This window comes from Hydra vulgaris, chromosome 15 (genome assembly GCF_038396675.1).
Source record: "Hydra vulgaris chromosome 15, alternate assembly HydraT2T_AEP".
In the NCBI taxonomy this organism is placed as follows: domain Eukaryota; kingdom Metazoa; phylum Cnidaria; class Hydrozoa; order Anthoathecata; family Hydridae; genus Hydra; species Hydra vulgaris.
The window spans coordinates 3,084,588-3,112,275 of record NC_088934.1 but is presented as its reverse complement, the minus strand read 5'-3'; the positions used below and the strand labels follow the sequence as shown (position 1 = coordinate 3,112,275).

Here is a 27,688-nt window from a genome sequence, read left to right as displayed (position 1 = left end):
AGATGAAGAAGGGGTGCGAGGTTGGTCAACAGATAGAATCTGTTTACCCCTTAAGTCTTTGCCTAGGAGGCTTTCTACAAGACAGTAGATGAATGCGTTTAACATCTGCCAAAGATGAGTATTTTTATCGAGACACTATCTCTTTATTCAACTGAGAGCCCCAAGGCAGGGGGTGTTTTAAGTCGGAGCAGGCTTCTTTTAGCCGTTGCCTAAAAAAAGCGTATCCTGCAAGGCAATAGGACATGAAGCAGATTGTACTGGGTTACATGTTACCAGTAGCAGGATAACCTGACCTAACAAAAGTTTTAACACAAAGACTGCATACGTTTTTAACAAGTATACATTAAAAGTTGTGGACTATTAATAGATATTTAAAATTAGTGTTTTAAATATCTATTAATAGATAATTGAAATTAATAATAAATAAATTTTCTTTAAGGAGATGGCAACTTTTCTTTACTTTTTTCTTCTTCTTCTTTTGCTATAGCTAACCGTCTTTTAATATCTAAGTACTTTAGGCAATGCAAATAGGTATCGAATACGAGCACAATTAAAGCTAAAAATCCAGCAGCCTGTTCAAAAAAAATAAATAAAAGTGAAACAGCGTTTCAATTAAAGTATTTTCTCTGAAACATTAATAACTTACTGCACTTCCTTCACAAACTGAGCAGCTTGTTGATGTTAGCTTTTTAATTTCACGACAAGTATCAAAGTTTAACACTTTAAAGTTTCGAATGTCTACACAGCTTTGAATAATCATTGACGTACTGATTAACAAAAATATCACACCAGTTACATGTAACAAAGTCAGCTAAAAAAACAAAACAATTAACATTCTGCGTCATTAAATTGCATCGATTAAATTATTTAAAATATAATTTTAAAACTATTTCTAATACCATTAGTTATATACGCTTATAATATAGAAATTGTATTATATACTTCTATATCGAGAAGCAGAATTTAGTATCATGTTTGCAAAGATATAATTTTTTCTTCAACTTAGTGTATCGTAATTGAAATTTGTTTCCTAATAAAATCGTAGGAGCAAGATCGTTGAATGTTTTAAAGCGCAAAATTGATAAATTTTTTTTGCTAACCTGTGTTTCTAATTGTGTGAGCTGTCTACAACATGATGCATGCATCGTGTTCTACAATTTTTTTTTTTTAACTTCAAAAATAAATTGTAGTTGTTACTGCAATAAATATTACAATCCTTTTTTTAAATACTCTTTTAACTGTTTACTGTCTCTATTATTTTTATTTTTATTTTTTAATTTTAGGTGTCCTTAGTGTCTTGTCACAGAGCATCGCGGTAGAGCATTATAAAGAAAGTTTACGTCTTCCTTACCGATGTTACAAAACCTGCCTATAGGTGGCGTTAAACCACGGTTAAACCACGTTAAACCACGGATCTCTGACTTCGGAGCGCGCTAACCACTGCGCTACTTTTACTGACAATTGTAAATTTTTTTTGTTTTACTATGATTGTCGTTGCATTATTAGAAAGACTAAAACTTCGATAAAACAGACAAAAAAAAACATTAAGTTTGAGTTCCTTTTGTTCCGCTTTTTACGTGGGAAAATTACGTAAAAAGTGGGACAATGGATATCCTACACAAGGACCAATATTAAATTCAGTGAAGAATAATTGAATTGCTACTGTTGATTCGTTTACAAAAATCATTATAGGAATGCCCTTTCAACTTATTTAATCAGCCGTTATATTCGCATCCAATATTAATGAAGACATTTAAATAAAATCCTTATTTAGAAATTATAGAAATTTTAATAAAATCCTTCTGTTAAATTGTGAAAAAATAGTTTTTGTAAATCAAAAACTTCTATACATAATGATTTATGTTCTTAATATTTGTTTGTGTCATAAACCTTATTGAAGTGATACTTGGACCAACTGTTCTCATCTTCCACTTTTTCGACTCCCTTATCGGATAGTTTAATAAAAGGTTGCCTTAATATTGCGAAACATTAATATTTTTCATTAATATTTTTCTTAATTAACTATTAATATTTTTCTTAATTAACCATTAATATTTCTTAATTAACCAATAATATTTTTCTTTATGAGCGGAGTCAATATCTTTATCATTATTAAAATATTAATCAGTTTAAAATTAATCACGTTACTGAAACATTATTTTTTGATTTGTTGAGAACTTTTATTCCTTTGAGTATCATGCTCCTTTTTCGAGAACAATTTATTCCTTTAAGTAATATGCTTCTTTGAAGCTGTTTTGATGCTTTTCAACATCTTGGGCAAGATATTTTTTTTTTTTTTTTACTGGATGAAAAAAATTTGTCTTTTGTATCTTTTATTGGCTTGATAACTCGTTTTTTAACATCATGACGCAAAAAAGATTGCATTCAAATTTTTTTGTATATATCGAAACTAATGTTAAAGATTTAATAGAGCAATTCTTAACTATTTAATAAGTGGAGTTTGTTCTCAAATGAATTCTCTTTTTTTAAACTGAAATCTAAAATAAGTTAATTATAATTAATCATTTAAATTACAATTGGCAGGGAGTTATTCTTGTTTCCCTGTGACACTAAAAAAATTACTTCTTGTCTAAATTATTATATTTCTTACTAGTAGACTGCAAATCTAAAAAACTAATTTAAATTATAACTATTAATTAAATTACAATTAAACTATATTATGACGTCAGTTTTCTTGAACAGCACGCTTATAAGTCATTATTTCTCAACTGTAATCCCTTTGAAACTTCAAAAGTACGTATATAACGTCATTGTTGCAATATAAAGCGCCAATTAATCTCTGGCGGTTATTTAGACGAGATTACAAACTGTTGTCAATCCTTATAGGAATAATAGTTGAGTTTAGTTGACCCTAAAAATTTTGTTTTAGTTCACTAAAAATAAATTTTATTATTTTTATTATAATGGACGTAACAGACGAGTTTTTGTACTGAAGTATTAGGGCAGAGTTGGGAGAAGTGGGACGCGGGAGAAGTGAGACAGCCTAAAATTTCTAATTAGGAGTGGTGCCTAAATACTGTTATTTAATGTAAACAATTAAATTTCTTCCCCTCTATTAAGCAAAAATTGCATTGTTTCCCTGGGTGCGCTAGAAGCCCTAATTTTAAAATGTACCTTAAAAAAGTGTTTACATTGGGGTGAAGTGGGACAGAAAAAAGAAATATTTATGCCCCGCCATTCCCATCGCCATTTGATTATTTTGATTGGTGAAAGCTCTTGAACATTTTTATATCGGTTAGGTGATTTTATGATTTTATCAGTTGCTATTTAAATATTTGTGTTAAAATGTTGTTTTAAATGTATTTGTTCCACTTCTACTCACACTTGTCCCTTTTTACCCCAATGGAACGGTTTCTCTAAAAGCAAAAATTTATTTACTTAGTTATAATTGGCTGGAAACCTAAGGGGATTGAATCGGTGCCTAAAAAGAGGTTTTTTCGTAAAAACTTGTTTTGTTCAGTTTATACATCAAATAAAAAAGATATTGAAATTACCCTAAAAATAATTTACGTGTCCCACTCACCACTCTCCCCTACTTGTTCAAAGAGGTATATAAGCCTTCAATGCTTTTCACAAAACTTAATTGTGATATTAGGTCTTCAATTTCTCACTTTAATTAGGCTTTTGTGCGCTATTATATAAAAACCAAAAAATAACGTCTGGCTATAAATTTATTGTTTGTAGGTTTAAAAAACTTGATAAGTTGCAGTAAACTTAAAAATGAGAGAATGTAAGTCAACCTGTGTTTACGTTTATTGGCGCAAATCTACAAAAATGCTAAGCGCAATCAACAAATAACCATTTCCAATTTGGAGTCAAGTGCTTCATTAAAAAATGTTTGAAGACTTCGATCAACGTTAGGAAAGTGTGATTTCAAATTAAATTGTTAATTCTGCGGAAAATCTGCAAATTTATAAGACGAAAGTAAGAAGAAGTATAAGAAGAGGCAAACAATTTCTATCGTATTAACTATCGTATTAACTAGAAACAATTTCTATCGTGTAACTAGAAACAATTTCTATCGTGTAACTAGAAACAATTTCTATCTTATTAACTATCGTATAAACCTATAGCCATTAAGTTAGATTTAGCTCAAATGAAAAATGACGATTGAGACGAGGTGGTTTAAGCACAAGTTTGTATTGTTATAGATTAGGTTGTTTCAAAAGGGTGATATCATAGGGCCTGTCAGGTGCAGTTTTCGAAAGAAAAGAAAGTTATTAATAGAAAGTCTTGTTGTCCATTTAATTTAGAACAAAAGTTGGTATTCAATAAATTATGCGATTATCTCAATGATAACAACGAGTGCCAGTATTTAATTTCCAAATTAAATGACAAGTTCTGTGAATTCCATCCAACTAGAATTGATCCGTACACAGATAAAAATTTGAAAATTAAACTTAAAGCATGTTTTAAAGATTAACTGTTAATTATAACTTTTCCAGGGGAAAATTATTTTTTGCTTCCTTCATGCAAGTCATAAAATTTTAACGGATAATTGGTATTTACAAAAGATACGTCATTGGAACGATGAACGACATCGGATTATTGAGACAGCTGCAGTAGTTATTCGAGAGGACATACTTTGTCATGCTTATGAGTTAGAAAAATATCCTACATTTCAGAATATGATGGTTACCTCAAAGGAACAAGTTGCATAATGCTTATTAATCTTTGTTGAAAACGTTGTTAATATGGACAAAAAGAGTAAGGAGAATACCCTTAAACGTTGAGAACACCCTTAAACGTAAATGCGTTACTTAAAAACTATTATATGTGCAATAAAATCATTTCTGTCTAACATTCAAATCGGGTTGTCTGCGTACTTATACAGACACTTCGAATTCAAGATTCCAATGGAAATTCTTTCCAATATTGGACTGTGTTCATCATATAACGAAGCAAAGTTTTTCGAATCTGTTGAAATATTTTAGACCTGGTTGGAACGGCTATATGGTACTATCCATGTCCGTAAGTCAGATGTACAAATTGTCTTTTGTCTTTCTAATACCTTTATTTAACTATGCCCCAGGAGATATAAGTACAATATTCACATTACTCCTGATGACTAAAGAAGAATGCAAGAAAGCTAATCAACTGACATGTTTATTCCTGTTAAATGCTCATCCGCGATGCTCTGTGATATGACCGTATGGACTTAGGCACCTAAATAAAATAAAATAAAAAGATCTTGCTATGTAAACCGATGTTTTAGAAAGTGTTATATTATCTCAAATTGCATAAAATAATTCTTGCTTTGGTCTTTTATGATGATGCAGTTCGTTTTAAAGTCATTTCTATTTTTTAGCATTGATTTTGTTTACATAAACAGTTGTATGATAAATCATTTTTTAAAATATAATTTTTGACCTTAAGAGGTTGAAAATTATACCTTACTAAAGGTATATCATACATCCTACCCTAAGTTAGAAATTTCTACCTTTTTTTTTTTAGTGTGTACTACAGCCATCGAGCCCACATAGAGAAACTTTCAATGGTCTTTCAGGAATTCCCAGTTAATAGTACTTTCAACAGACTTTTTATTTTTACTTAAGTAAGTTTCGCAATGCTTGTTACTTTTACTTTTTACTTAAGTATTTTTAAAATGTAAAATTTAGTAAAGACCCTTTAGTTGTGGTCTAAAGAGAATAAAAAGAAATACCTCCTTAAACGCAGTTTTGCAATATTATATGCATTTGAATGAAAATAGCGATATAAAATGTTTAAAAACAATTGAAATGAGAGTAACTAAACTGATTTATGTTACGTGACATGTATGGCGTTTGAAAGCAAATCTTTTGTTGGATAAGAACAATTAGTAGTAAATTAATCGTATTATATATCTTATTACATATTAACCGTGTATATAATAAATAATTGTACTTTGTATAATTATTCTTTAGTGATTAATAAAGCCATTGTGTGAACCCCACTAAGAAACAACAACAGCTAGTCTGTAACAATCCATTATTTGAACTACCATTGTTTTGAGGGATTTAAAAATTGTCCTAAAGTTGTAGTTTTAGGTATTTAGCGTTTTTTAGAAAAAATGTCATTACTGGTAAAACCCCTGAAATAATAAAAAAGTTTTAAAACAGACTACCCTACTACTACCCTAAAGACTTATACATGCTGATCTTACTAAAGTTTTCCTTGATTACTTACATGTCTTGCTCTGCATGACACCACTAAATGATGAAGTGTCTGTTTCTCCAATCCTATATAAATTAGATTATATTTCGATAGAGTTAGGCTCTTTTAAAGTTATTTTATATTTATACTAATTCATAGTTAAGAAAACTTTAATTTTATTAAAAAAAAGATTGTATTAAGGTCTAATGGGCTTAGAAAAAACATGTTGGAAGTTTTTGGTGCTAAATTAATATATCGGTACGTTTATTCGGCACCATAAACTAGATTGTCACTTCTATCAATACATTGATAGTAGGGACAATCCATTTCATTTTCTATATCTTTCTTAAGCTTGCCTTTTTTCACACTTTTAGTTGTAACATTTGAATAAACATTATAAACCAAACCATTTTTTTTTTTTGCAATTTATCAAAAGCATTTTCAGAAATACTAAATATATTCATACTCATTCTAAAGGTTTCGAAGGCATAAACTCCTAGTTCAATATCTTGAAACTCCTAGTTCAATATCTTGAAACTCCTAGTTCAATATCTTGAAACGCAAAAGTAAAACTTATGCTTACTTTGGTTACCTGTTCATAATGTTCCAAAATGAGGTAATGATTTTTTGAAAAAATGTAGACCTGGAAAGTTTTAGCACGCATCCTTATTTTAAAAATTCTTTTCCTAATTTTAGATCAGCCCTGCTAAACGAAAAAAGTCAAAATTTGTTAAATTTTTTGTCAACAGGTGTTTTTAATTAAGTGAGCTCTCTTAAACATGATGCATGCATCGTATTCGGCAATTTATTTTAATTTTTTAAATATTTTATATTTAAAAATAAGTTGTAGTTGTTACCAGAATTGCAAAAAATAACGCTTTTTCCTCTTGCATTTTTTTATTTATTTTTTTTTATTTTTAATTTTTTATTTATTTTTTATTTTTTGGCTGTTTAACAATAAATAATCAACATATATATACAAGAAAAAATAAAAATATGTCCGTAGATACAAAGAAGACAGTAAAATCTTGTCAACAAGCACCGTTTTTGTATATGCAATAAAAAATAAAAACTGTTCTTTTTTACAATGATCTTTATAAAATAAAAAGTTAAACAGACAGGGGCTCAAAGAAGATGAAAATGACAATACGTCATCGCAATCTTTTCATACAGCCTCTTTATACATTTTTAGTAGAATATAGATATAAAATTAAAAAACGCTAATGGACATAAAACTGCTGCGCTAATCAGTAAATCAAAAAAAAGATCAAATAAAATAAATACTAAAATAATTAAAATTACTTGATGATCCTTTTAAGCACAATTGATTCTCAAATTTTAAAAATTTCCTTTTTTATTAGAACTTAAATGAACTTAATGATTTTGCCATACATTTGAATCCTTTTTGATAACTATTCCATATATTTGGTCCTCGATATGCAATGCTATATTCAGCATATTTATTTAAGTTTTGAGGCAGTTTATATGAGTTACTAATATTTGCTCTTAGATAATAGTTTTCATTTATGTTTATTTCAAACTTGTTATTAAAGTTTGCAGGAGAGAGATTATTATTGAATCGATACATAAAAATTAAATGCTGATAGACATTTATTTCATAAGCATCCATCATTTTCATATCTTTCAATATAGGTTTAGCGTGTTCACGCTTATTTTTAGAGTAAATGATTCTGCTAGCATGTTTTTGTAGACTATAAATTTTTTTAAGTTTTGATGGTTGCGTACTCGCCCATGTTATGTTAGCATAGCTGATGAAGCAATGAATTAGTCCAAAATATATTAGTTTGAGACTTTGTTTATTGATATATGAGCGAACTCGATACATCATACCAATTATATTAGTGATTTTAGATTGAATATATCTTTTTTGAGGAAGCCAGGATAAGTTCTCATCAACAAAAACTCCTAAGAACCTTATACTGGCTTGTTTTTTAATTAAGTTATCATTAAAGATAACGTCAGGCAACTTAAGAGGAAGGTTTTCTTCTTGTGTTTTTTATGGAATAATATATAGTTTGTTTTCTCTGAGTTAAGTGAGAGTTTGTTAGCCCTAAACCAATTATTTACTTTATTTAGTTCAATATTCATATCTAAGTATAATTTCTTGATATCATTGTTAGTAAGAAAGATATTTGTATCATCAGCAAACATGACTGAAATAAGTTTTAAAGATGCATTGCAAAAATCATTTATATAAATTAAAAATAGGAGTGGACCAAGGATAGATCCTTGGGGGACTCCACATAAAACATTTAAAACTCCAGATTGTATATTGCACATGTATTGTTTTCTATTGGTAAGATAACTTTCAATCCAATTGTAAGTTTTATTAATTATGCCATAGTGCTTTAGTTTATCTAATAGGATGCAATGGTCAACTGTGTCAAAAGCTTTTGATAAGTCAATAAATACTCCTAGAGTAAATTTGTTTTGTTTAAAACCATCAGTTATTTGATTAACTAATTCAATGATTGCATGCTCTGTTGAGAGATTTTTTTGAAATCCAAACTGGTTTGGGTAAAATAATTTGTTTTTAGTGAGGTGATTATAGATTCTATTATAAATTACACGTTCGAAAAGTTTTGAAAATACAGAAAGTATTGATATAGGTCTATAATTGGTTATGTCTGAATGTTCATTGCATTTAAAAATAGGAATTAATTTTGCTAATTTAAGTACATCAGGGAAAATCCCCGATGTTATTGATAAGTATATGGACCAGAGGTCTGCTTAGACTGATTTTATTGAAGATAACTAAATCGCTAGTTATTTCATCAAACCCTGGTACTTTCTTTTTTTTCAAAGAGGAAAAGGCTTCTTCGAATTCTTTATCAAACATGATAGCGTTATTTGCGGGTTTTAGATTTTAAATAAATCAGATGTTGGACTTATTTTATTAGCGAGATTAGAACCAATATGTATAAAATATTTGTTAAATTCTTCCAAGATTTGTTTTTTACAGAATATGTCAGTGTTGTTAATATTAATTTTTTTTGGTAAAGAAGTTGAATTTATCTTTTTCCTTCCGATTATCTCATTAATAATGGACCACGTTTTCTTATTATCAGATTTGCATTTAATGATTTGATTACTGTAGTATTTATTTTTAGCCTTTTTGATAAGATTTTGGTAAAAATATTTATAATTTTTGTAGTTTATCTCATTTTCAGTGTTTAGGAATATATCTAAAAAATTATTAAAAGCTTCGTTAGTGTCATGACATCTATACACGTTGGACCACGTTTCTTGTTTTAGTCTAATCGATAATTCATTAGTATTACTCGTTTTAAGATTGCGTTTTTTCAAACTTATAACTTTTTGTTCACAATCAGACATGGCCTTTAAATTTCTTACTTTTATAAATATCGGAAAGTGATCGCTAATATCAGTCATAAATATCCCGGTTTGAAATTCCATTTCCAGGTAATTGTTAATTAAAATATTGTCTATTGCCGTTGCCGAAGTTTTTGACACTCGTGTTGGCTTATTAATTGCTGACAAGACATTAAATTTAAGAAGCATATCAAAAAACGATTTTGTTTTCGGAGACTTTGAATAAGTTAGAGAATCAAGGTTCATGTCTCCAATAACGTATAAAGTTTTATTTTCTTTATTTATTTTTTCAATAGTGTTTTTGATAAAAGTTTGAAATGATTTGATTTTGCCACTTGGTGGACGATAAACGCATCCAATTAAAATATTTCGAAATTTTTTATTTACAATTTCAATGAAAAGGCTTTCATAATTATCGTTTGAGAAGCATAGTATGTTTTTTACCTTAAAATCATGCTTTTTTGAGACATAAAGCCCTAACCTTCCACCTTTTTTCGACTTCCTCTTGTTTGACTAATAAGTTTATAAGATGGCAAATTAAAAGTAGAATTTAATTCTACTTTTAATTTGCCAGAGAATTTTCAAAATCATGCCAAGTCTCTGAAAGATCTATGACGTCGAACATGTAATTAATAATATTTAAAAATTCTTTTAGTTTCTCAAAATTTTGCTGCATACTTTTAATGTTTATATGCAAAACTGAAATAGAACAATGATCGTTTATTATTTTAAAATCAAAAGGATCAATATATGGTGTGTCAATTAAGTTCATTTGGGTTTCTTGAAAAATATTTATATTTTCTTCAGACAGGTTATTTAAAAAGTTACCCTCAAAAGAATTTAAATTTTCAAAATGAGTAGCCATTTTTAACGAATAATTAAAAAGATCAAATAAAATATCCATAGATAAAAAACAATGAATTAAATTAGAACTTTAAAAAAACTCGTTTCTGTGCGTCAAACAACCAGCTGCGCTGTGGTCAATTTCTTCATTTCCATGCGTTAAATTAACAATCACTTTGTGGATGTTTTCTTTAAATTCGTGAACAATAAGTTTATTGTACACGACTTTAGCGTAATGACCGTTTTGTCGATGAAGCTTGGCCTGCTCAAAAAGGTCTTTTCGTATTTTTCGAGTCGTAAAACTAAAATCTTCATTTATAAAGATCTTGCTCCCTTTTAATTTCATTGCTTTTTCTAAGATTACCTTTTTATCATCATAATCACGAAGCTTTAGAACAATTGTTCGAGCTCGTTCTACTTTAGCTAGTCCCACTCAATGGCCTCGTTCAATCTTAATATTTTTCTCTATTCCAAGTTGAACGTTAAGAAGTTTCTTTATTTTTTCTTTTGTTATATCCCAATCTTTTTCTTCGTTTGTTTCAACTACCCCATCGATTCGTAAGTTATTACGCCTATTTCTATCTTCGTTATCTACGCTCTTTAGTTTTAGTTCGGTATTGTTTAAAGATATTTTTCCCTGCATTTTTCTGACATTTGTTAAATCTTCACAAATTTTATTTATTTTTCTCCTACTGCTTTAATTTTGTCTTCGCATACGCCACCAACAAAAATCAATCCTGATTTTATATCGTCTAGTTCGCGTCGAACATCTTGAAAACTTGTTTGAAAATTATCAAACTTTTGATTCATGCTTGAAATAGCTTCACGAAAAAAAGATAAAATCGTTTCTTTTTGTAGATTTAGCATTTCCCTCGTCATAACAATGGAAACAAATTCGTCCGATTTAGCCATTAGATAAATAATATTTCGTAAAAATAATATCCACAAAACTTTTTTTTTTTAACTTTTATCGCTCTCAAAGTTTTTTTTAGTTTTTTTAAAACCAAAAGTAAAAAGAATAATGTTATTAAACACATTTTAATTTCAGATTTATATAGGATAACGAAGACTGAATTTGACTAAAATTCTTTTTACTTTTGGTTTTAAAAAAACTAAATAAAAAAACGCAAGAGGAAAAAGCGTTTTTTTTTGCAACTCTGGTAACAACTACAATTTATTTTTAAATATAAAATATTTAAAAAATTAAAATAAATAGCAATATTGCTATTGAAGTTGAATTTATTAGCTTGAATGACGAATTTTAATTATTTCCCCCGAAAACGAACCCTACGTTATTTTTGCAAAAAAAACGACCAAAAAAACAAGTCACATCTCTAGTTGTTACAGCAATAAATATTACTAGTTGCTTTACGCTTGACGTTGCTCTGTACGTTTAGTAAAAGATTTTATTATACTTTGTGTTTATATAAAGTACTTTTAATACAGTATTACTTAAGTTAAAATAACATAGAAAGAAGATATTTATATGCCCATTATAAAAGTTTCTTTTTAGTAAGTTATTCTACATAATATACGTAATATGAAAAATACTATATATAAGCAAAAGACAGGTTTTTTAAATACCTCTTTTCTGTTTGGTCACCAGTTAAGTATTTAACAAACTGCGCATTTGTCTTGTTTAAAATAAAAATAATGTTAAATCTGCTATTGGATTTATAATTTCTAGTAACGGAGTTTTATTATTAAAAAAAAAAATTACATTTTTATGATATATTATAAAACCCAAAAAGCCGTTTCAATTTATTCTTAGGTTGGTAATAAATGGAAATGGAAATTTTTTTTTTATTTCAACTTCCATTTTCTTAAATAAACAATCGTCCATTAAATTGCGCAACGCTAAATTTAAATAATAAACAAAGCAAAAAAGTTTTCTTTGCAGATTCTTAACCTTAATCAGATATTATAAGAAATATATATTACTGTGCAATTTGAGCTAAAAACTGTTTACTCGTTTTTAACTTTTATTGTTTCTTAAGGATCTTCTAAGACTAAAAAATAAACTATTTATAGTTTTTTTTCTAACTCTATTAGATTAGGTTGCTTATTAGTGGCAGTTGCAGATGCTTATTATTATTCCCCCTCCACCTCAAAAACATTAATATTCCTTTTACATCGTTAATAAAGTGCTTTAAGATAGTATTAGCGGTCTCGAAACATTTCTTTGTTGTCAACTTAAAACCAAAATAAATCGAAAAATAATTTCAATTTCAAACTAATTTTTTTTTTTAACACAAGGTGAAACCAAACAAAATAAATATAATGCCAAATATTTGTCAACCTGTTTTTTTTAATGAATTAATAAGAAGTTAAGTGACTACTCTGAAAAATGAGTTAAATCAAACGTGCAAGAGTATTAGCGAGCTCGTCATAAAGTATTAGCGAGCTCATTAAAAACTATTAGCGAACTCATTAAAAAGTAATAGCAAACGCTTTAAAAAGTATTAGCGAACTCTCTTAAAAAGTATTAGCGAACTCATTAAAAAGCAGGGTTGTTATCTGTCAAATATGTCTGAGACATATTTTCTGCCGACATAAAATATGTTCCACATATTTTCTATCGACATATTTTGACATAATTTTATGTCTGAATTCTTTTCTGCTGACATAAAATATGTCAGACATATTTTCTATAGACATATTTTGACATAATTTTATGTCTGAATTCTTTTCTGCTGACATAAAATATGTCAGACATATTTTCTGTCGACATATTTTGACATAATTTTATGTCTGAATTATTTTCTGCTGACATAAAATATGTTAGACATTTTCTATCGACATATTTTGACATAATTTTATGTCTGAATTATTTTCTGCTGACATAAAATATGTCAGACATATTTTCTATGGACATATTTTGACCTAATTTTATATTTAAATTATTTGCTGTTTGATATTCTTGAAGAAAAAATCAATCTGACAAATTTATTGCGCATTTTAACTTAATTTACAGAGTTAAGTGAAAATAGTTTAACAAATCTGTTGCTTTTTTGCAATCAATTATGCTTCATGAAACTTTTACTTTAAACTCTATAAGCAAACATCAGTTGTTTCATAAAGGTCTTTTTCTGCCCTTTTTAGCGATGTATTATTTGATAGTATTGACTAATATTGGCATTTATTGACTTATTTATTGATTATGACTTATTTATTGATTATGACCAATATTGACATTCATAGTATTGACTAATATTGACATTTGATAGTATTGACTAATATTGACTAGTATTGAGGCATCATTTGATAGTATTGATTAGTATTGGCGCTTTCCCTTATTAGATTGTAAAAACCATCTCAAGCTGAGTTTTTATTATTGAAAGTGGTTTTTATTAGTATGACTAAACTTAAAATTATTTCTTTGATTAAAATAATAATAAAAAAAAAACTTTTTCAGTTATTTTTAATTATTAGTTGATCCTGAAAAAGATTTCATTATGAAAAATTGAATTCAAAAGATTCTATGAAAAAAACGGTTCACAGAATTTCAAAAAATTCGTGGCAAATTAAATTCATTTAAGCTGAAGAATTTGAAATATTTCACAAAAGTTATATTCAGCTCATTAAATTCATATTAAGAAGACTAACCGGTAATAATTTATAACTAATTACGAATAATATACTTTTAGTTATAATAGTTATGTTTTGACAATTGCATTATAACAGCATAATTAACTGCCATAAACTTGCATAAAATGTTTTGAGTGAAATATAAATTGGAATAATAATTTTTTTTGTTTTCCTTACGATTTAAAGTCAAAAATAGAGAATAATTTATTGAATGAATCAACTATTAGTTAAAAATAACTAAAAATGTTTTTTTTTTAATATTATTTTAATCGAGAGAATAATTTTAAGTTTAGTCATATTAATAAAAACCATTTTCAGTAATAAGAACGCAGCTTGAGATGGTTTTTACATTCTAATAAGGGAAATCGCCGATACTAATCCATACTAATCAATACTATCAAATACTATCAAATACTATCAAATTCTATCAAATGATGCATCAATACTAGTCGATACTCTTAAATCGCTAAAAATACTTTGTCAATACTATCAAATGATACATCGCTAAAAAGGGCAGAAAAAGACCTTTATGAAACAAAAGATATTTGATTATAGGACTTAAAATAAAAGTTTTATGAAGCATAACACAGGTCAACAAAAACAAAATTTTTTTCTGGTGCCAAGAAAACAATTTGTTTTTTATGTAGGATTTCTTATCTTGATTTCAAATATGCAACTCATTTTTTACCATCACGTCAAGTTGTAAAGATATTTGGGTTCAAATTTTTAGAATTTGGGGTAAAGTGTCTAATATTGTCGAAAAAAAAGTTGTTCAAAAGTATGTCAACCTGAGTCTCAAAAGAAGCGTATTTTATAGAGATTTTAAAGATGTTATTCGTTTGTAATAAAAATAAGTATTTTTTGTATTTTTGCTGAATAACATTTTGTTGACATTTTTTTAAGAGTCTTTAGCATTTTTTCAAATAATTTTTTTGTCAAAAAATTTTAAGGAAAAATTTTTATGTTTTCTAAAATCTCTATACTATCTTCTAAAATACGCTTTTTTTGAGACCCAAGTTGATATACTTTTGAACAACTTTTTTTTTTACAATATTAGGGACTTTACCCTAAATATTAAAGATCTGAACCCAAATATCTTTACAACTTGACGTGATGGTAAAAAATGAGTTGCATATTTGAAATCAAAATGTGAAATGCAATCCAAAAAACAAGTTGTTTGCTCGGCACCAGAAAAAAAATTTTTTTTTGTTGACCTTCAATTATAATTGATTGCAAAAAAGCAACAAATGTGTTAAACTATTTTTGCTTAACTCTGTAAATTAAGTTGAAATGCGCAATAAATTTGTTAGATTGATTTTTTCTTCAAGAATATCAAACAGCAAATAATTCAGATATAAAATTATGTCAAAATATGTCCATAGAAAATATATCTTACATATTTTATGTCAGCAGAAAATAATTCAGACATAAAAATATGTCAAAATATGTCGACAGAAAATGTCTTACATATTTTATGTCAGCAGAAAATAATTCAGACATAAAATTATGTCAAAATATGTCGACAGAAAATATGTCTGACATATTTTATGTCAGCAGAAAAGAATTCAGACATAAAATTATGTCAAAATATGTCGATAGAAAATATGTCTGACATATTTTATGTCAGCAGAAAATAATTCAGACATAAAGTTATGTCAAAATATGTCGACAGAAAATATGTCTGACATATTTTATGTCGGCAGAAAATAATTCAGACATAAAATTATGTCAAAATATGTCGACAGAAAATATGTCTGACATATTTTATGTCAGCAGAAAATAATTCAGACATAAAATTATGTCAAAATATGTCAATCGAAAATATGTGGGACATATTTTATGTCGGCAGAAAATATGTTTGAAAATATGTCGACAGATCTGCCAGACATATTATGTCGTAACAACTCTGTTAAAAAGTATAAGCGAACTCATTTAAAAAGTAATAGCGAATACGTTTAAGAAGTATTAGCACACTAAGTCAATTTCTTCTAGAAATAGTTTTTTGGATTCTTTTTAATTGATTCTTGTTAACTAATCTTTGCTGATTAATAATAGTAAATAAAAAATATAAGCAGCATAAATTAAAGCGACGAAAATGTCATTTTAAACAAAGTTAGTTAAAAATTTCAAAACTTCAACAACAAAAGTATGGGTTTAAAGACCATATCAATTGAAAAAAAGTTGCTGGCATGCACAAAAGCGGTCTCAGCAATCGAGAAATTGGACGTCAGCTCAAGATCAGCGAATGTGTGGTTAAAACAACACTTAGAAACTATAATAAGTTTGGCACTGTCATAGTCAAAAGTCGCTCTGGTTGTCCTAAAAAAATGTAAGAAAGCAAGGAAAATAAAGCAATCATGCTCGCTGAACGCAACTCAAACATAAGCATAGCTAAAATTGCCTCAATCTTGAATGAAACAATAGTTGTACATCAAGTTAGCTGATGAAGAAAAAACAACTAAATTCGTACCTTGCAAGAAAGAAGCCACTACTAAGCATCGATGACCGTCTCAAGTGAAGAAAATAGTGCAAAAAAGAGCTGCATGGACTGTAGATGGAGAAAAGTAATTTTCTTGGACAAGTCAAACATTGAACTTATCAATCGTAAAAAAAGGATTTTAGTGAGGAGATACAAAAACGAAAAATACAATCCTTGTTTTTCTTGTCATGGCTTTAAAAGGAAGAGACTCAATTGGGATTTGGGGCTGCATTGCCCCCAAATCCCAATTGAGGGATTCGGGGCTGCATCGTATTTTTACTAAAATTAATGTAAAGTCAGTATAAACATGTTGGTCTAATCACTTTTTTGCCATAACCAATATTTATAAAAATATGACCGGTATGCCATCATTGGCGCTATGCCATCATAGGCGCCTTTCCCCTATATTGGTATAAAGAGATATTAGAAGATTATTTATAGCTTTTAATGGGCGCATTCAGAACTGACTCCACTTAGCAATTTCAACAAGAAAACGCTTCTTGCCACACAGCACGCTCAATCAAATAATATATGAAGGAAAAACGATTGAATTTGATGCCTTGGCCCGCTCGCTCACCTAATTTGAATCCTATTGAAAATCTTTGCAGTTGGATGGACAGCAAAAAGCAAGCTTACTTACTTGATGTAGCTCAAGACTCAAATGCAAACGTTGTGGAATACCGTACCATAAGATCTAATCAAAAAACTTATAGATTCCATGCCGCATAGAGTCTTGGTATATCTTAAAAACAAAGGTGGCCATGTAAAACATTTAATTTTCTTAGAATCTTCAAAAGATCATAAGTGCGCTGATACTTTTGCACACATCTTTTTTTTATCTTATATTTGTCACTCTTATTGTATTCTAAATAAATTAAAGATTAAAAAAACATTTTTTTATATTCGACATTTTGTAATTGTGTTTTCTTTTATCACTAAATTAAAAAGGAATGGTAAATCAGTCTTTTATTATTTTCGAATAACGCTCGTTTGAAGTTGATTAAAAAAAAAAAAACTCTGCGCGAGCTAATACTTTCCGGAAGCACTGTATAATAAATATAGGAACACGAGTATGATATTTTTTATGATACCTCATCATGCTTATTACACTAAAAAATCCCAATTAAAATAAAACTTACAAATAAATATATTGTTTGAAATCTCCTCTGTAGCAGTCTTATTATGTTAAAACAATAGGCAGCGTATATGAAAATACAACCAACCACACTCAACACAGATATTAGTAGGTGGAATTGCTGTATATTCCATTTTATTTGTATAATATTTTTTGAACCATCTTTAAATAGATTGGAAAGTACAAACGATATGACAAGAAATACCTAAAAAGCAAAGTTTCGAAAGTAAAAACTGTACAAAATTAATCTAAAATAGGACTTTACCTAACTTTCTTCACACAGGAAAAAAATTAATAAATAATATATATATGTGTGTGTGTGTGTGTGTGTATGTGTATGTGTGTGTGTGTGTGTGTGTGTGTGTGTGTGTGTGTGTGTGTGTGTGTGTGTGTGTATGTGTGCGTCCGTTAAAATTCTAAATTTGCTTTTAGTTCTCTCCATTTGTGTATTTTGTTGTGCAACAGACTTTAAAAGTCGAATTTTTTTAAAATGACGAATTTGGAAGCACTAGTGCTTCAAAATTCATCATCTTTTAAAAAATTCATGTTAATATTAGTTTGAACATTCTGAGGAAAAATAGAATCTTTGAATTTTAAACCATTTAAAGAGGGAAAAATGTTGGTCTACAAAAACTGTATATCATTAATGAAAACAGAGCATCTTGAGAAAGCTGACGGTAAAAGGTATTGCTTTTAAAATAAAATGCTCATTCAACGGGTGGAAGCCTGTAACTTTAAAACTGATAAAAATATTTATTAGTAAGAATGTATTAGCAATTTAGGGTAAACTCCCTTTGGTATTTAAAAGTGCTTGGCAGCACCAAAAAAAGTCAACCTTTTTTTTATAAGTATTATTGCAGTCTTTAGATAGTCTTATCATGAACAGCTTTTGTATTCTAATCATTGCTTCGTATAAAATTATCGGTAAAAAAATTATTATTTGAGAGTAAAAGGGAAAAATTATACCGAAATATTTATATTTATACCGTTAGAATTTACAAATATATGTTGCTGTAAAAGCTACATCGATGTACCGTGTACTTTAGGATAACTAATGTACAACACTACTTCAATTAAACACAATTAATTTACTTTTTTTAATGTTACAAGTATTTTGCTTTTTTCTCAGCACTCACTGAGCGGCAGCCTTTTTTTTTTTTTTTTTTTTTTATGTAATCCTTTTCGTCAATATAAAATTTTATACAAAATTGTTAACGTAACAAATTGACTGGAGCAAGCAGAAGACAATGGTCTGATCATCTTTTGAAACTAAGTTTACATTGTTGGTGTCACGCAATGCTTACAACACAGTTTCAATCAATTTGAAAAAAATCTGGGGTTTTTGATGAATATATATATATATATATATATATATATATATATATATATATATATATATATATATATATATATATATATATATATATATATATATATATAAATTAGTAAAAAACATTTATCTAACTTTTTTTCAAAAAAAAAAAAAAAAAGTTTTTTTTAATAATTTATTATTGCTCTGTTCTTTAAGAACATTGAGCACTCTATTTGTAAAATACACTAACATAATTTACATATTATATATATATATATTACACAACTTTATTTTAAAGATGACGTAATGCGGCTAAATAAATATTTGTCACTTGATAATTTTTTGAAAAATAAAAAACTAATACCATATGAAATGCTTTTTCCATTAATTAATGATGCTAAATTAAAAAGAGTTAAAACTACAAACTTTTAAAATATTTATATCGATGAACATCTCACATAAAAGCAGCAAAAAATTTAACAACAAAATTTGTTTAATGTAAAATATTTTGTTCAGTTTATTTAGAACGAATATGAGTAAATCTAAGTATATTTGACGTCAATGTATATGATTATAACGCACTATTATTTTGTTCACGCTGGTACGAAATCCTAGGTCATTAGGATCGTCTATAAACTACGTCACGCTCTAGGGGTGGGGGATAGGGGTTTATGATTTTGTGACGACTCATACGGGACTTGTTACTAAAGTGTTACGATGCTGTGACGAGAAGTGGGTGGGGAGGTTGTCAAAATTGGTCGAGAATGTCCTGATGTAATTTATGGACGACTCCATTTGCAATTTTTCGTTCTTAAATTCAATAAAACGCAAAAATAGTTTAGTAAACTTTTTTTCATATAGTACTTCCAGAAAGTTATTAGGGCACTCATAATTTTTAATTTTTTTTTTAAATAAAATTTAACTTTTAGTGTTTAACTCGTTCAAATGAAATTCAAAAACAGTAAATGACGGATTGATTATTTTTTTAATGCTAATTTGCCCAGTGTCATATTTAAAAAAAAAGAAAATTTTTTAAATATTTCTTTATTATTATTATTATCAATTTAATTAGAATCCAATAAGAATGACAAAAAATGCCATAGAAAAATTGTGTTAAAGTTTTAGCGCATTTTTTCTAAGCAAATTTAATATTTTATATCGCCACCTTTGTTTTTAAAACATGTCAAGACTCTACGGGGCATGAAATCTAAAAGTTTTTTGATTAAATATTGCATCACGGTATTCCTCGATGGTGTCATTTGAGTCTTCAGCTGCCCCAAGTTAATGAAATTGTTTTTTTGAAATCCATCTAATGGTTCTCTATATTATTCAAATCAGTTAAGCGAGCAGACCAAGGCATTAAATTTAATAATTTTTTTCTGTGTATTGGATGATTGAGCGTGCTGAGTTGCAAGGATCGTTATCCTGTTGAAATTGTTAAGTGAAGTCATTTCCAGAAACGTCCATTAAAGGCGGTAAATATCTTCTATAATCTCTTTATACCGAATATAGATAGAGGCAATCAGTGTAAAGATGTACCAGGCTAGTGCTAGATCCAGCAATGCAGCCCCATATGCCAAAAGTGTCTCCTAACCCTTGAAGTTTTTTAAAATGATAAAATGAGGATTATGTTTTTTTTATACCCCCTCATTAAAATCTATTTCTTTTGATTTGAAAAGATTAAAATTTGATTTGTCTGAGAAAATTCATTGCTCTACTGTCTATATAGTTCTATACAATTATATACTTCTATACAATTAAAAATTTAATCTTCACTAATACTTTACAAAACGTCTTTTAAATCTTCACTAATACTTTACAAAACGTCTTAAAAATTTCCACAAATGTTCGTTACTTATATAGCTATAAAATGACTAAAAATGGCTATATTTTTGCAAGTTTTGATAGTTTTAATGTGAAACTGGCACAGATTATAGTTTACATTGTTATAAAACAACTGTGCAAATTTTAGAGTTATACAGTCACTCTATGTCAAATGATTGCATAAAAAATTGTGTAAACGGTTTTAGCCCCTTTTTGGGACCAAAACCAACTTTTTATTTGCTTCAAAAAAACAATTAATGGTTTTTTTTAATTCTGTCTTACTTCGACCTATATTTGTAGTTAATATGATAAAAAACTTAATCTATCAATTTTTAAGAAAAATGTTGTCTAATTGTATAGAAATATGACGGCTAGTGCTACTTTTATTTTCGACTGTGCCCAACTCATTATAGTTTTTGAGCTCGAGTTGACATCCAATTTCTCGATTACTGAGACCACTTTTGTGCATGTCAACAACTTGCAACTTGGTTTCAGTTGATACGCTTTGTACAGGGCCGTCCCGAAGCGGAGCATAGGGAGGTGTTTAGCCTCCCTAAGAATTTTATTAGTCGAAAAATGGGATCTATAGTTGATATTCGGCAAATGTCCGCTAATTAGGATATATTTTTTTTTTCCTTATAGATAAGCTAGACAAAAAGCTTTTTTTGGCCTTAGCCGGCAAAAAACAGATACGTCATCCTCCTTCCTCATTAAAATTAATTCGGTACTGCCCTGGCTTTGTAAACCCATGTTTTTAATGTTGCATTTTTGTAATTTGTAATTTGAAATACAAACTGTATTTCAAATGGCAGTTTCGTCACTTCAATTTATACTAATTACATTTTTTATTGACAATTAACAATCAGAAATTTGTTTAAAAGTAACCAATAAAAAATTATGCAGAAAATTGTATTATAAAATTAAAAGAAAAATCAGATTAAAGGATGCGTTAATATATTTTAACTAGTGCCCTAAACTTTAGCACACTTGTTTTCTTGCTCAACTTGTTTTCACTCATTTTTCAGTTGTTAAAACTTCTTATTCACCGAAAAAAAAAAAAAAAAATTGGACAAATAATTAACATTATAATTGTATCTTTTATTAAAAAAAATAATTTAGTTTTATATTTATTTTGATGTGGATTAAGAAAAAAAAAATTAATTGTGCGCTAATACTTTCTGGAAGCACTTAATACATCCATCGGGGTAATAAAATGCGGTAATAAATTTCTACATTAAACTGTTAAAAAAGAACAAAATAAATAAAAAAAATTGATAAACAATTTCGTTTTAATGTTTCTGATCAAGCATTTTAAAAAGATAAATTGGTTCTCTAAAATTGTAATTTACTTTATTATCGCAGTACTTTAGCATGGATTTGGTGTATCACATCACAAATAAGTAACATTCAAGTAAACAGTAACCAAGTAAAACGTTTACAGAAAAAATCTAATCTCTGAATCAACTAATTAAAATTTCTTTTTGATAGTTTTATGCTTGATTGGTACTTGACTCAAAATCAAATACTAGACTAAATTATCAAGTATTTGATTTTGAAATTATCGGTTTCAAAAGTAACTTTTTTTAGTTAGCAATAGTGTTTTATATATATATATATATATATATATATATATATATATATATATATATATATATATATATATATATATATATATATATATATATATATATATATATATATATATATATATATATATATATATATAATAGATTTGTTTAATAACAAATAATTAAAAAGCAAAAAAGTTTTTTTACCAACAAAAGTTTCTGTTAAAATTATATTATAACAAAAAATGTGTTTATTATAAAAAAAGTTTGTTTAAAGTTTTGTGTAACAAACATTTCCTTAAAAAAATTTCCAGCAACAACAAACATTTCCTTAAAAAAACGTTAGTTCAATTTATGAAAGTTTTTTATCTACTAATTTATTTTGTATATGAAAAGTGATAACTTTATCAAAAACTCACAATTTCTAACAGTTTCACAAAGCTTGGAATTGAAATAGGGTAAGTCGAGATAAAACTGATTCCAGCTTGCTCGTTTTGTGGTAACACGTCAAGTTTTGTATTCATTTTTGTAATATACAACGCTATCTACTAATAATCGAATTTTTAAAAACTATTTAAAATAGCAATTTCAATTATAGTTAAATAATTAATTTCGTTTCAGTTTTTGAAGTTTTTATACCATTATCAAGCTCAAAATAACTTTATCATTAACGAGAATACGAAAATCCTTTGAGACACATTTGTTTCTTCTGAGAAAAGTAACTATAAAAACGACTCGCGATTAAATATACTGTAAATACAATATATTTTAAGAATGGTTTGCTTAGCAATTGACACCAAAAAGATAATCTTGATATTTTAATAAGTTGTTTATACTTTATCTACAAGAAAAGAAAACTATTTACACTTTAAAAAACTATAGCTCAACAAAGTATACAAATCAAGTGTAAAATAAAAAATTCTAGGTTAGCAAACTATTAGAGTTTTTTTATTTTAATATTTTGCTTTTTTTTTTTAATTATTTTAATCATTTTATTTAACAACTACACTCAAGGCAGGCGCAAAAGAGCGCGCGTGGGGGACGAGACCTCCCCCACCCCCCATCATTGAATGAATTTTATACCATAAGTAGGCTAACATGGATTTTTTTTGTACCTTCAGACAGCAAACTAGGATCTTTTTTTAGATTCAGTCGGGAAAATGAGACTTAAACTATCTCCAGTCGTCAAATCGGGACATTTTTTTTTTCCTTCATTTTTTTTAGTTTGTAAAAACCCTAAGGCACACCCCATTACCTACGTTTCTTCCCCCCCTCCCTATTCCCCAACACACACTTGACACCTACCGCGCCGGCCCTGACCTCATACCTCTACCTCTAATAAAGCATGCTAAGCTATCGCGTAGCGTGAAAAAGTTGTAATACTGAGTAAGAATATTGACTAAGTATTACAATCTTTCCATTACTTATTGAACCAAACTCTGCTTTGCTACCCAATTATATAAGCGTTATTTTTTAAGTTTATCCTAACAATAAAATGAATGAAACCCATTTAAACTTAACAATTTTTAAAATCATGTTTTTACACTCATGCCGTAATTCAAATCATGCAGTTTTGAGAAGTTAAGTGTTCTTTTTTTAAGTTTTTTAGATATTTTTGCAATACATTGTAAGTCTAGTGATAAAACTAGTTATAAGATTTAAAAAATATAAAACAACTTATAAATAAATTTCAGTCATCCAATAATGAAAAAGTCCAAGAGTTATTTAATATTTATTACTTTCTCATGTTTTAGAAAAACATTTAAACAATTATTTATAAGATTAATTAAATTTAGATACACCCTTGCTACATGACACGCGCATAGCTTTTTGATACACACATTGTTAACCTTTTATATTAATGATCTTCTGGACAATTTTACATCTCGAGTGACTTTACTTACTTACGACACAACAACATACTTAGTCTTGGCTAAAGCTCATCGACACATATCTTACACATAAAGCTCACCAACACAACAACATATTTAGTCTTGGCTAAAGCTCATTACTATTTTGATAGCTTAAAATAGACAGCTAGTCTAGAGTGATAATGACAGCCTCTGTGACAGCTTGAAATGGTTAGTTAATTTTAATCCAAACAAAGTTTAGTTGTTTACTGTTAACAGTTATCTCATTATTGTTGATACTTATGCAGTTACGATTATTCTTACTCAGTCATCTACTTACGTACCTATATACAATCCGTTGCATAATTGTTACAAATGTATGTGGACATGCTCTTTCTGCTATATATTATATTTTTGACTATTACGATACTTTTTATATAATAGTTAAAAAATATAAATACCTTCTGCTATTTTAAAATAGCTATAATTAAAAATTTTTATTTTAAATAACTATAGTTAAGAGAAAAAACACATTCTCTCGTATTTTCGAGCACCAAGATACAAAAATTACTTAAAACCTTTCAAATATATATATAAAAAATAATTGTTTAGCGTATATTTAAACGTCCTAACAAAAGATTGAATAAATTATAATATAACCTATAGTGATACAACAGTTGAAGACAAATAAATTGGAGAAATGCTGGTCTAACGCCTTTAACTTGGTTTTAATATTGGCATAACATAATATGCTAGATGGCAAAACATAATATGCTAGATGGCAAAACATAATATGCTAGATGGCATAACATAATATGCTAGATGGCAAAACATAATATGCTAGATGGCAAAACATAATATGCTAGATGGCAAAACATAATATGCTAGATGGCATAACATAATATGCTAGATGGCAAAACATAATATGCTAGATGGCAAAACATAATATGCTAGATGGCATAACATAATATGCTAGATGGCAAAACATAATATGCTAGATGGCAAAACATAATATGCTAGATGGCAAAACATAATATGCTAGATGGCATAACATAATATGCTAGATGGCAAAACATAATATGCTAGATGGCAAAATTTTCATGTCTATTTTTAGTCTTTTATAAAATAGACATAAAATAATTTTTTTTCTTAAAAGACTTTACGATCATGTTTTTGCACACTAAAACTTTTCTAGAGTGAGTCCCATATGTTTGTGAATCCCACATCTTATATACAGTGAGTCCCATATCCCATATATGCAGTGGCTCCCATATCCCATATACAGTGAGCATCACATCCCATATTTTTGTGAGTCGCACATCCCATATACAATGAGCCCCACATCACATATACAGTGAGAAAACATCCCATATACTTGCTAAGATAAGGTTCAAAGGAATTCAGCCTATGATACACAAACTTTAAGGATACACAAACTTTAATGATACACAAACTTTAATGATACACAAACTTTAATGATACACAAACTTTAAGGATACACAAACTTTAGGGATACACAAACTTCAAGGATTTTTGTTTTAATATTTCAAGACAGATGTGATAATTTTAGAGCTATGTTTTACTGCTTGAGCTTATCTACGAAATAATTTTTTCTGCATCCACTAAAAACTACAATTTATTAATCCAACCATTAACGTTTTTTAAACTAAAAATTCAAACCAGCAGTTATATTTTTGTTCGGAAAAAAAATACTAAGTTTAGTTTTTATTCAGTTCATTATTTAAAGGCAAAGTTTTTAGCTCCACTTTTTATTCAGTTCATGTTAAAACAATTTTAGTTCCAGTTTTTATTTAGCTCAATTTTCGTTTGTCGTATCAATTTTTATCTCATCTTATTTTAATGTAATATAGTTTATAAATAATATAGGCCTATATAATTGAAAGAAGTAGGACTTAGTGCTATAAGCAAACACAAAAATGAGAAAACTTAGTTAAATGTAAAATTATACACCCAGTGCCGTGGCTAGGGGTTCATAGACCCCCCTACCCCAAAAAACAAACGAAAAAAAAACGAAAAAAAAACACAAAAATAATTTGTCATTAGGGATCCAAGTTATTGTATTGACTTTAATAATTACTTATATATTTTGCAATTAAATGACGTAATAAATGACGAAGTGGTTGTATGATTATCATCTAGACTAGTTGAGAATTTAGCTAAAAGAAAACTCTCATTTCAAATGACGCTGACATTTGATTTCTCCATCCATTTGTGAGCAAGCTACAGATTTAAAAAAATCTTTCAACATATGCTTGAGTTGCAGGAGCTGCAATGAGGTCTTCAGTTAATGGTTCAATATGTGGGTAAACGACATGCCTCATCTTCCAGAAATTTACAGCATTTTGGTGCATAAAGCTGTTTTTTATTTCAATAAAATATTTGTTGAGTTTATTTTATGCTTTATTACGTAGAACAAGCTTTTTTTTATCTACTTGCTGCTTTGTAGCTTAAAATTTCCATTTCGTTAATGTATTCAAAATTTATGTATTGGTACACTCTCTGATTTGTATATGCTCAATATCTAAAAAAGCTATTACACACGGATTAAAATTAAGATTGTTTGACTGCATAAGAACTGCAAATTAACGGCGTAGATCTTCAAGCATTGTAACTGATACGTCTCTGGCGTCTCCAAATTGCTAAAAAAGTGGCATTTTAAACTAAATATCAAAGGTATAACACTAGATAGAGAAAGTACATCCGTCTGGAGATTAACAGTTTTATTGGTCAAAGATTCTAAAAACGATTGACAAAATCCTGAAACATTTTCCATTCGTTATTGACAAGTGAATCCATGTGAAGGTCACCAAGCACTTCATTGATAAATGTCTTTATTTCCAGAAATCTCTGAACCATAAAGCAAGTGCTGTTCTATCTTGTATTACAGTCGCTGATCCCAGCCTTACCACATTTGTCGATAATTTTTTCTTATGCCACAGAAGATTTGCAAATTTTTCCAACTAATCCACGTACCTTAAAAAGGAAGCCATGATGTTTACCATCATATGCTAAATTTAAAACTAGCTGTATAACATGTGCAAGGCATCTCAATCTTCTGAATGCTACGTTTTCTGCTATCAATTCAAGTTGCTCCCACTCTTCACTATTTGTTATATTCTCGTGGTCTTCCGTATTAGTTATCTTCTCTTTATTAACCTCATTTTCTAATTCAATAAGTATATCACGTTCAGCTTGAGCTTTCATTCTTGATAACTTTATGCCTTAGACCGTATTTACTCCATTATCCGAAATAACAAGCATTATTTTTCTCTTAAAATATTCCAATACTTCAGGCATTTTTCAAAACAATCAGCAATTTGTTCACCTGTAAGCGGATGTTTCACAAAGATACAAATCAGGCAGAGCATGTATTGGTTTTATTCTATTATTCAACCTATAAATAAGTGCGTATACGTTATCGAATAAAATTACTCTAAAATAATAAAATGAGTCGTTTGTTTAAAAATAAAAACAATTCCCCAAACAGTCAAACAAATCTTAAGATATGTTGGGTTCTTTCCACACAACTTTGTATTTCATATTTTTTCACCATCAAATAAG

At 28.2% G+C, this 27,688-nt stretch overlaps 1 protein-coding gene across 1 annotated transcript; it reads right to left on the bottom strand.

Annotated features, from left to right (window-relative positions):
* Nucleotides 1–303: 303 nt before the first annotated feature.
* Nucleotides 304–23,062, bottom strand: LOC136091411 (uncharacterized). Its single transcript, XM_065818954.1, has 4 exons — nucleotides 22,676–23,062; nucleotides 17,557–17,757; nucleotides 647–811; nucleotides 304–572 (listed from the first exon to the last, which is right to left on the bottom strand). Exons 1-4 carry the CDS (start codon nucleotides 22,778–22,780, stop codon nucleotides 435–437), a joined length of 609 nt encoding a protein of 202 aa, XP_065675026.1. The 5' UTR covers nucleotides 22,781–23,062; the 3' UTR covers nucleotides 304–434.
* Nucleotides 23,063–27,688: the final 4,626 nt, after the last annotated feature.

Bases quoted from the DNA above. Each gene is read 5' to 3' on its own strand.
- LOC136091411 (XM_065818954.1), bottom strand. From the start codon at position 22,780: ATGAATACAAAACTTGACGTGTTACCACAAAACGAGCAAGCTGGAATC. The intron at 812-17,556 runs GTAAGTTTTATT...TTGTTTTTTTAG, and splicing joins TTCAAACAATATATTTATTT to CTGACTTTGTTACATGTAAC. The intron at 573-646 runs GTAAGTTATTAA...TTTTTTGAACAG, and splicing joins CAGTTTGTGAAGGAAGTGCA to GCTGCTGGATTTTTAGCTTT.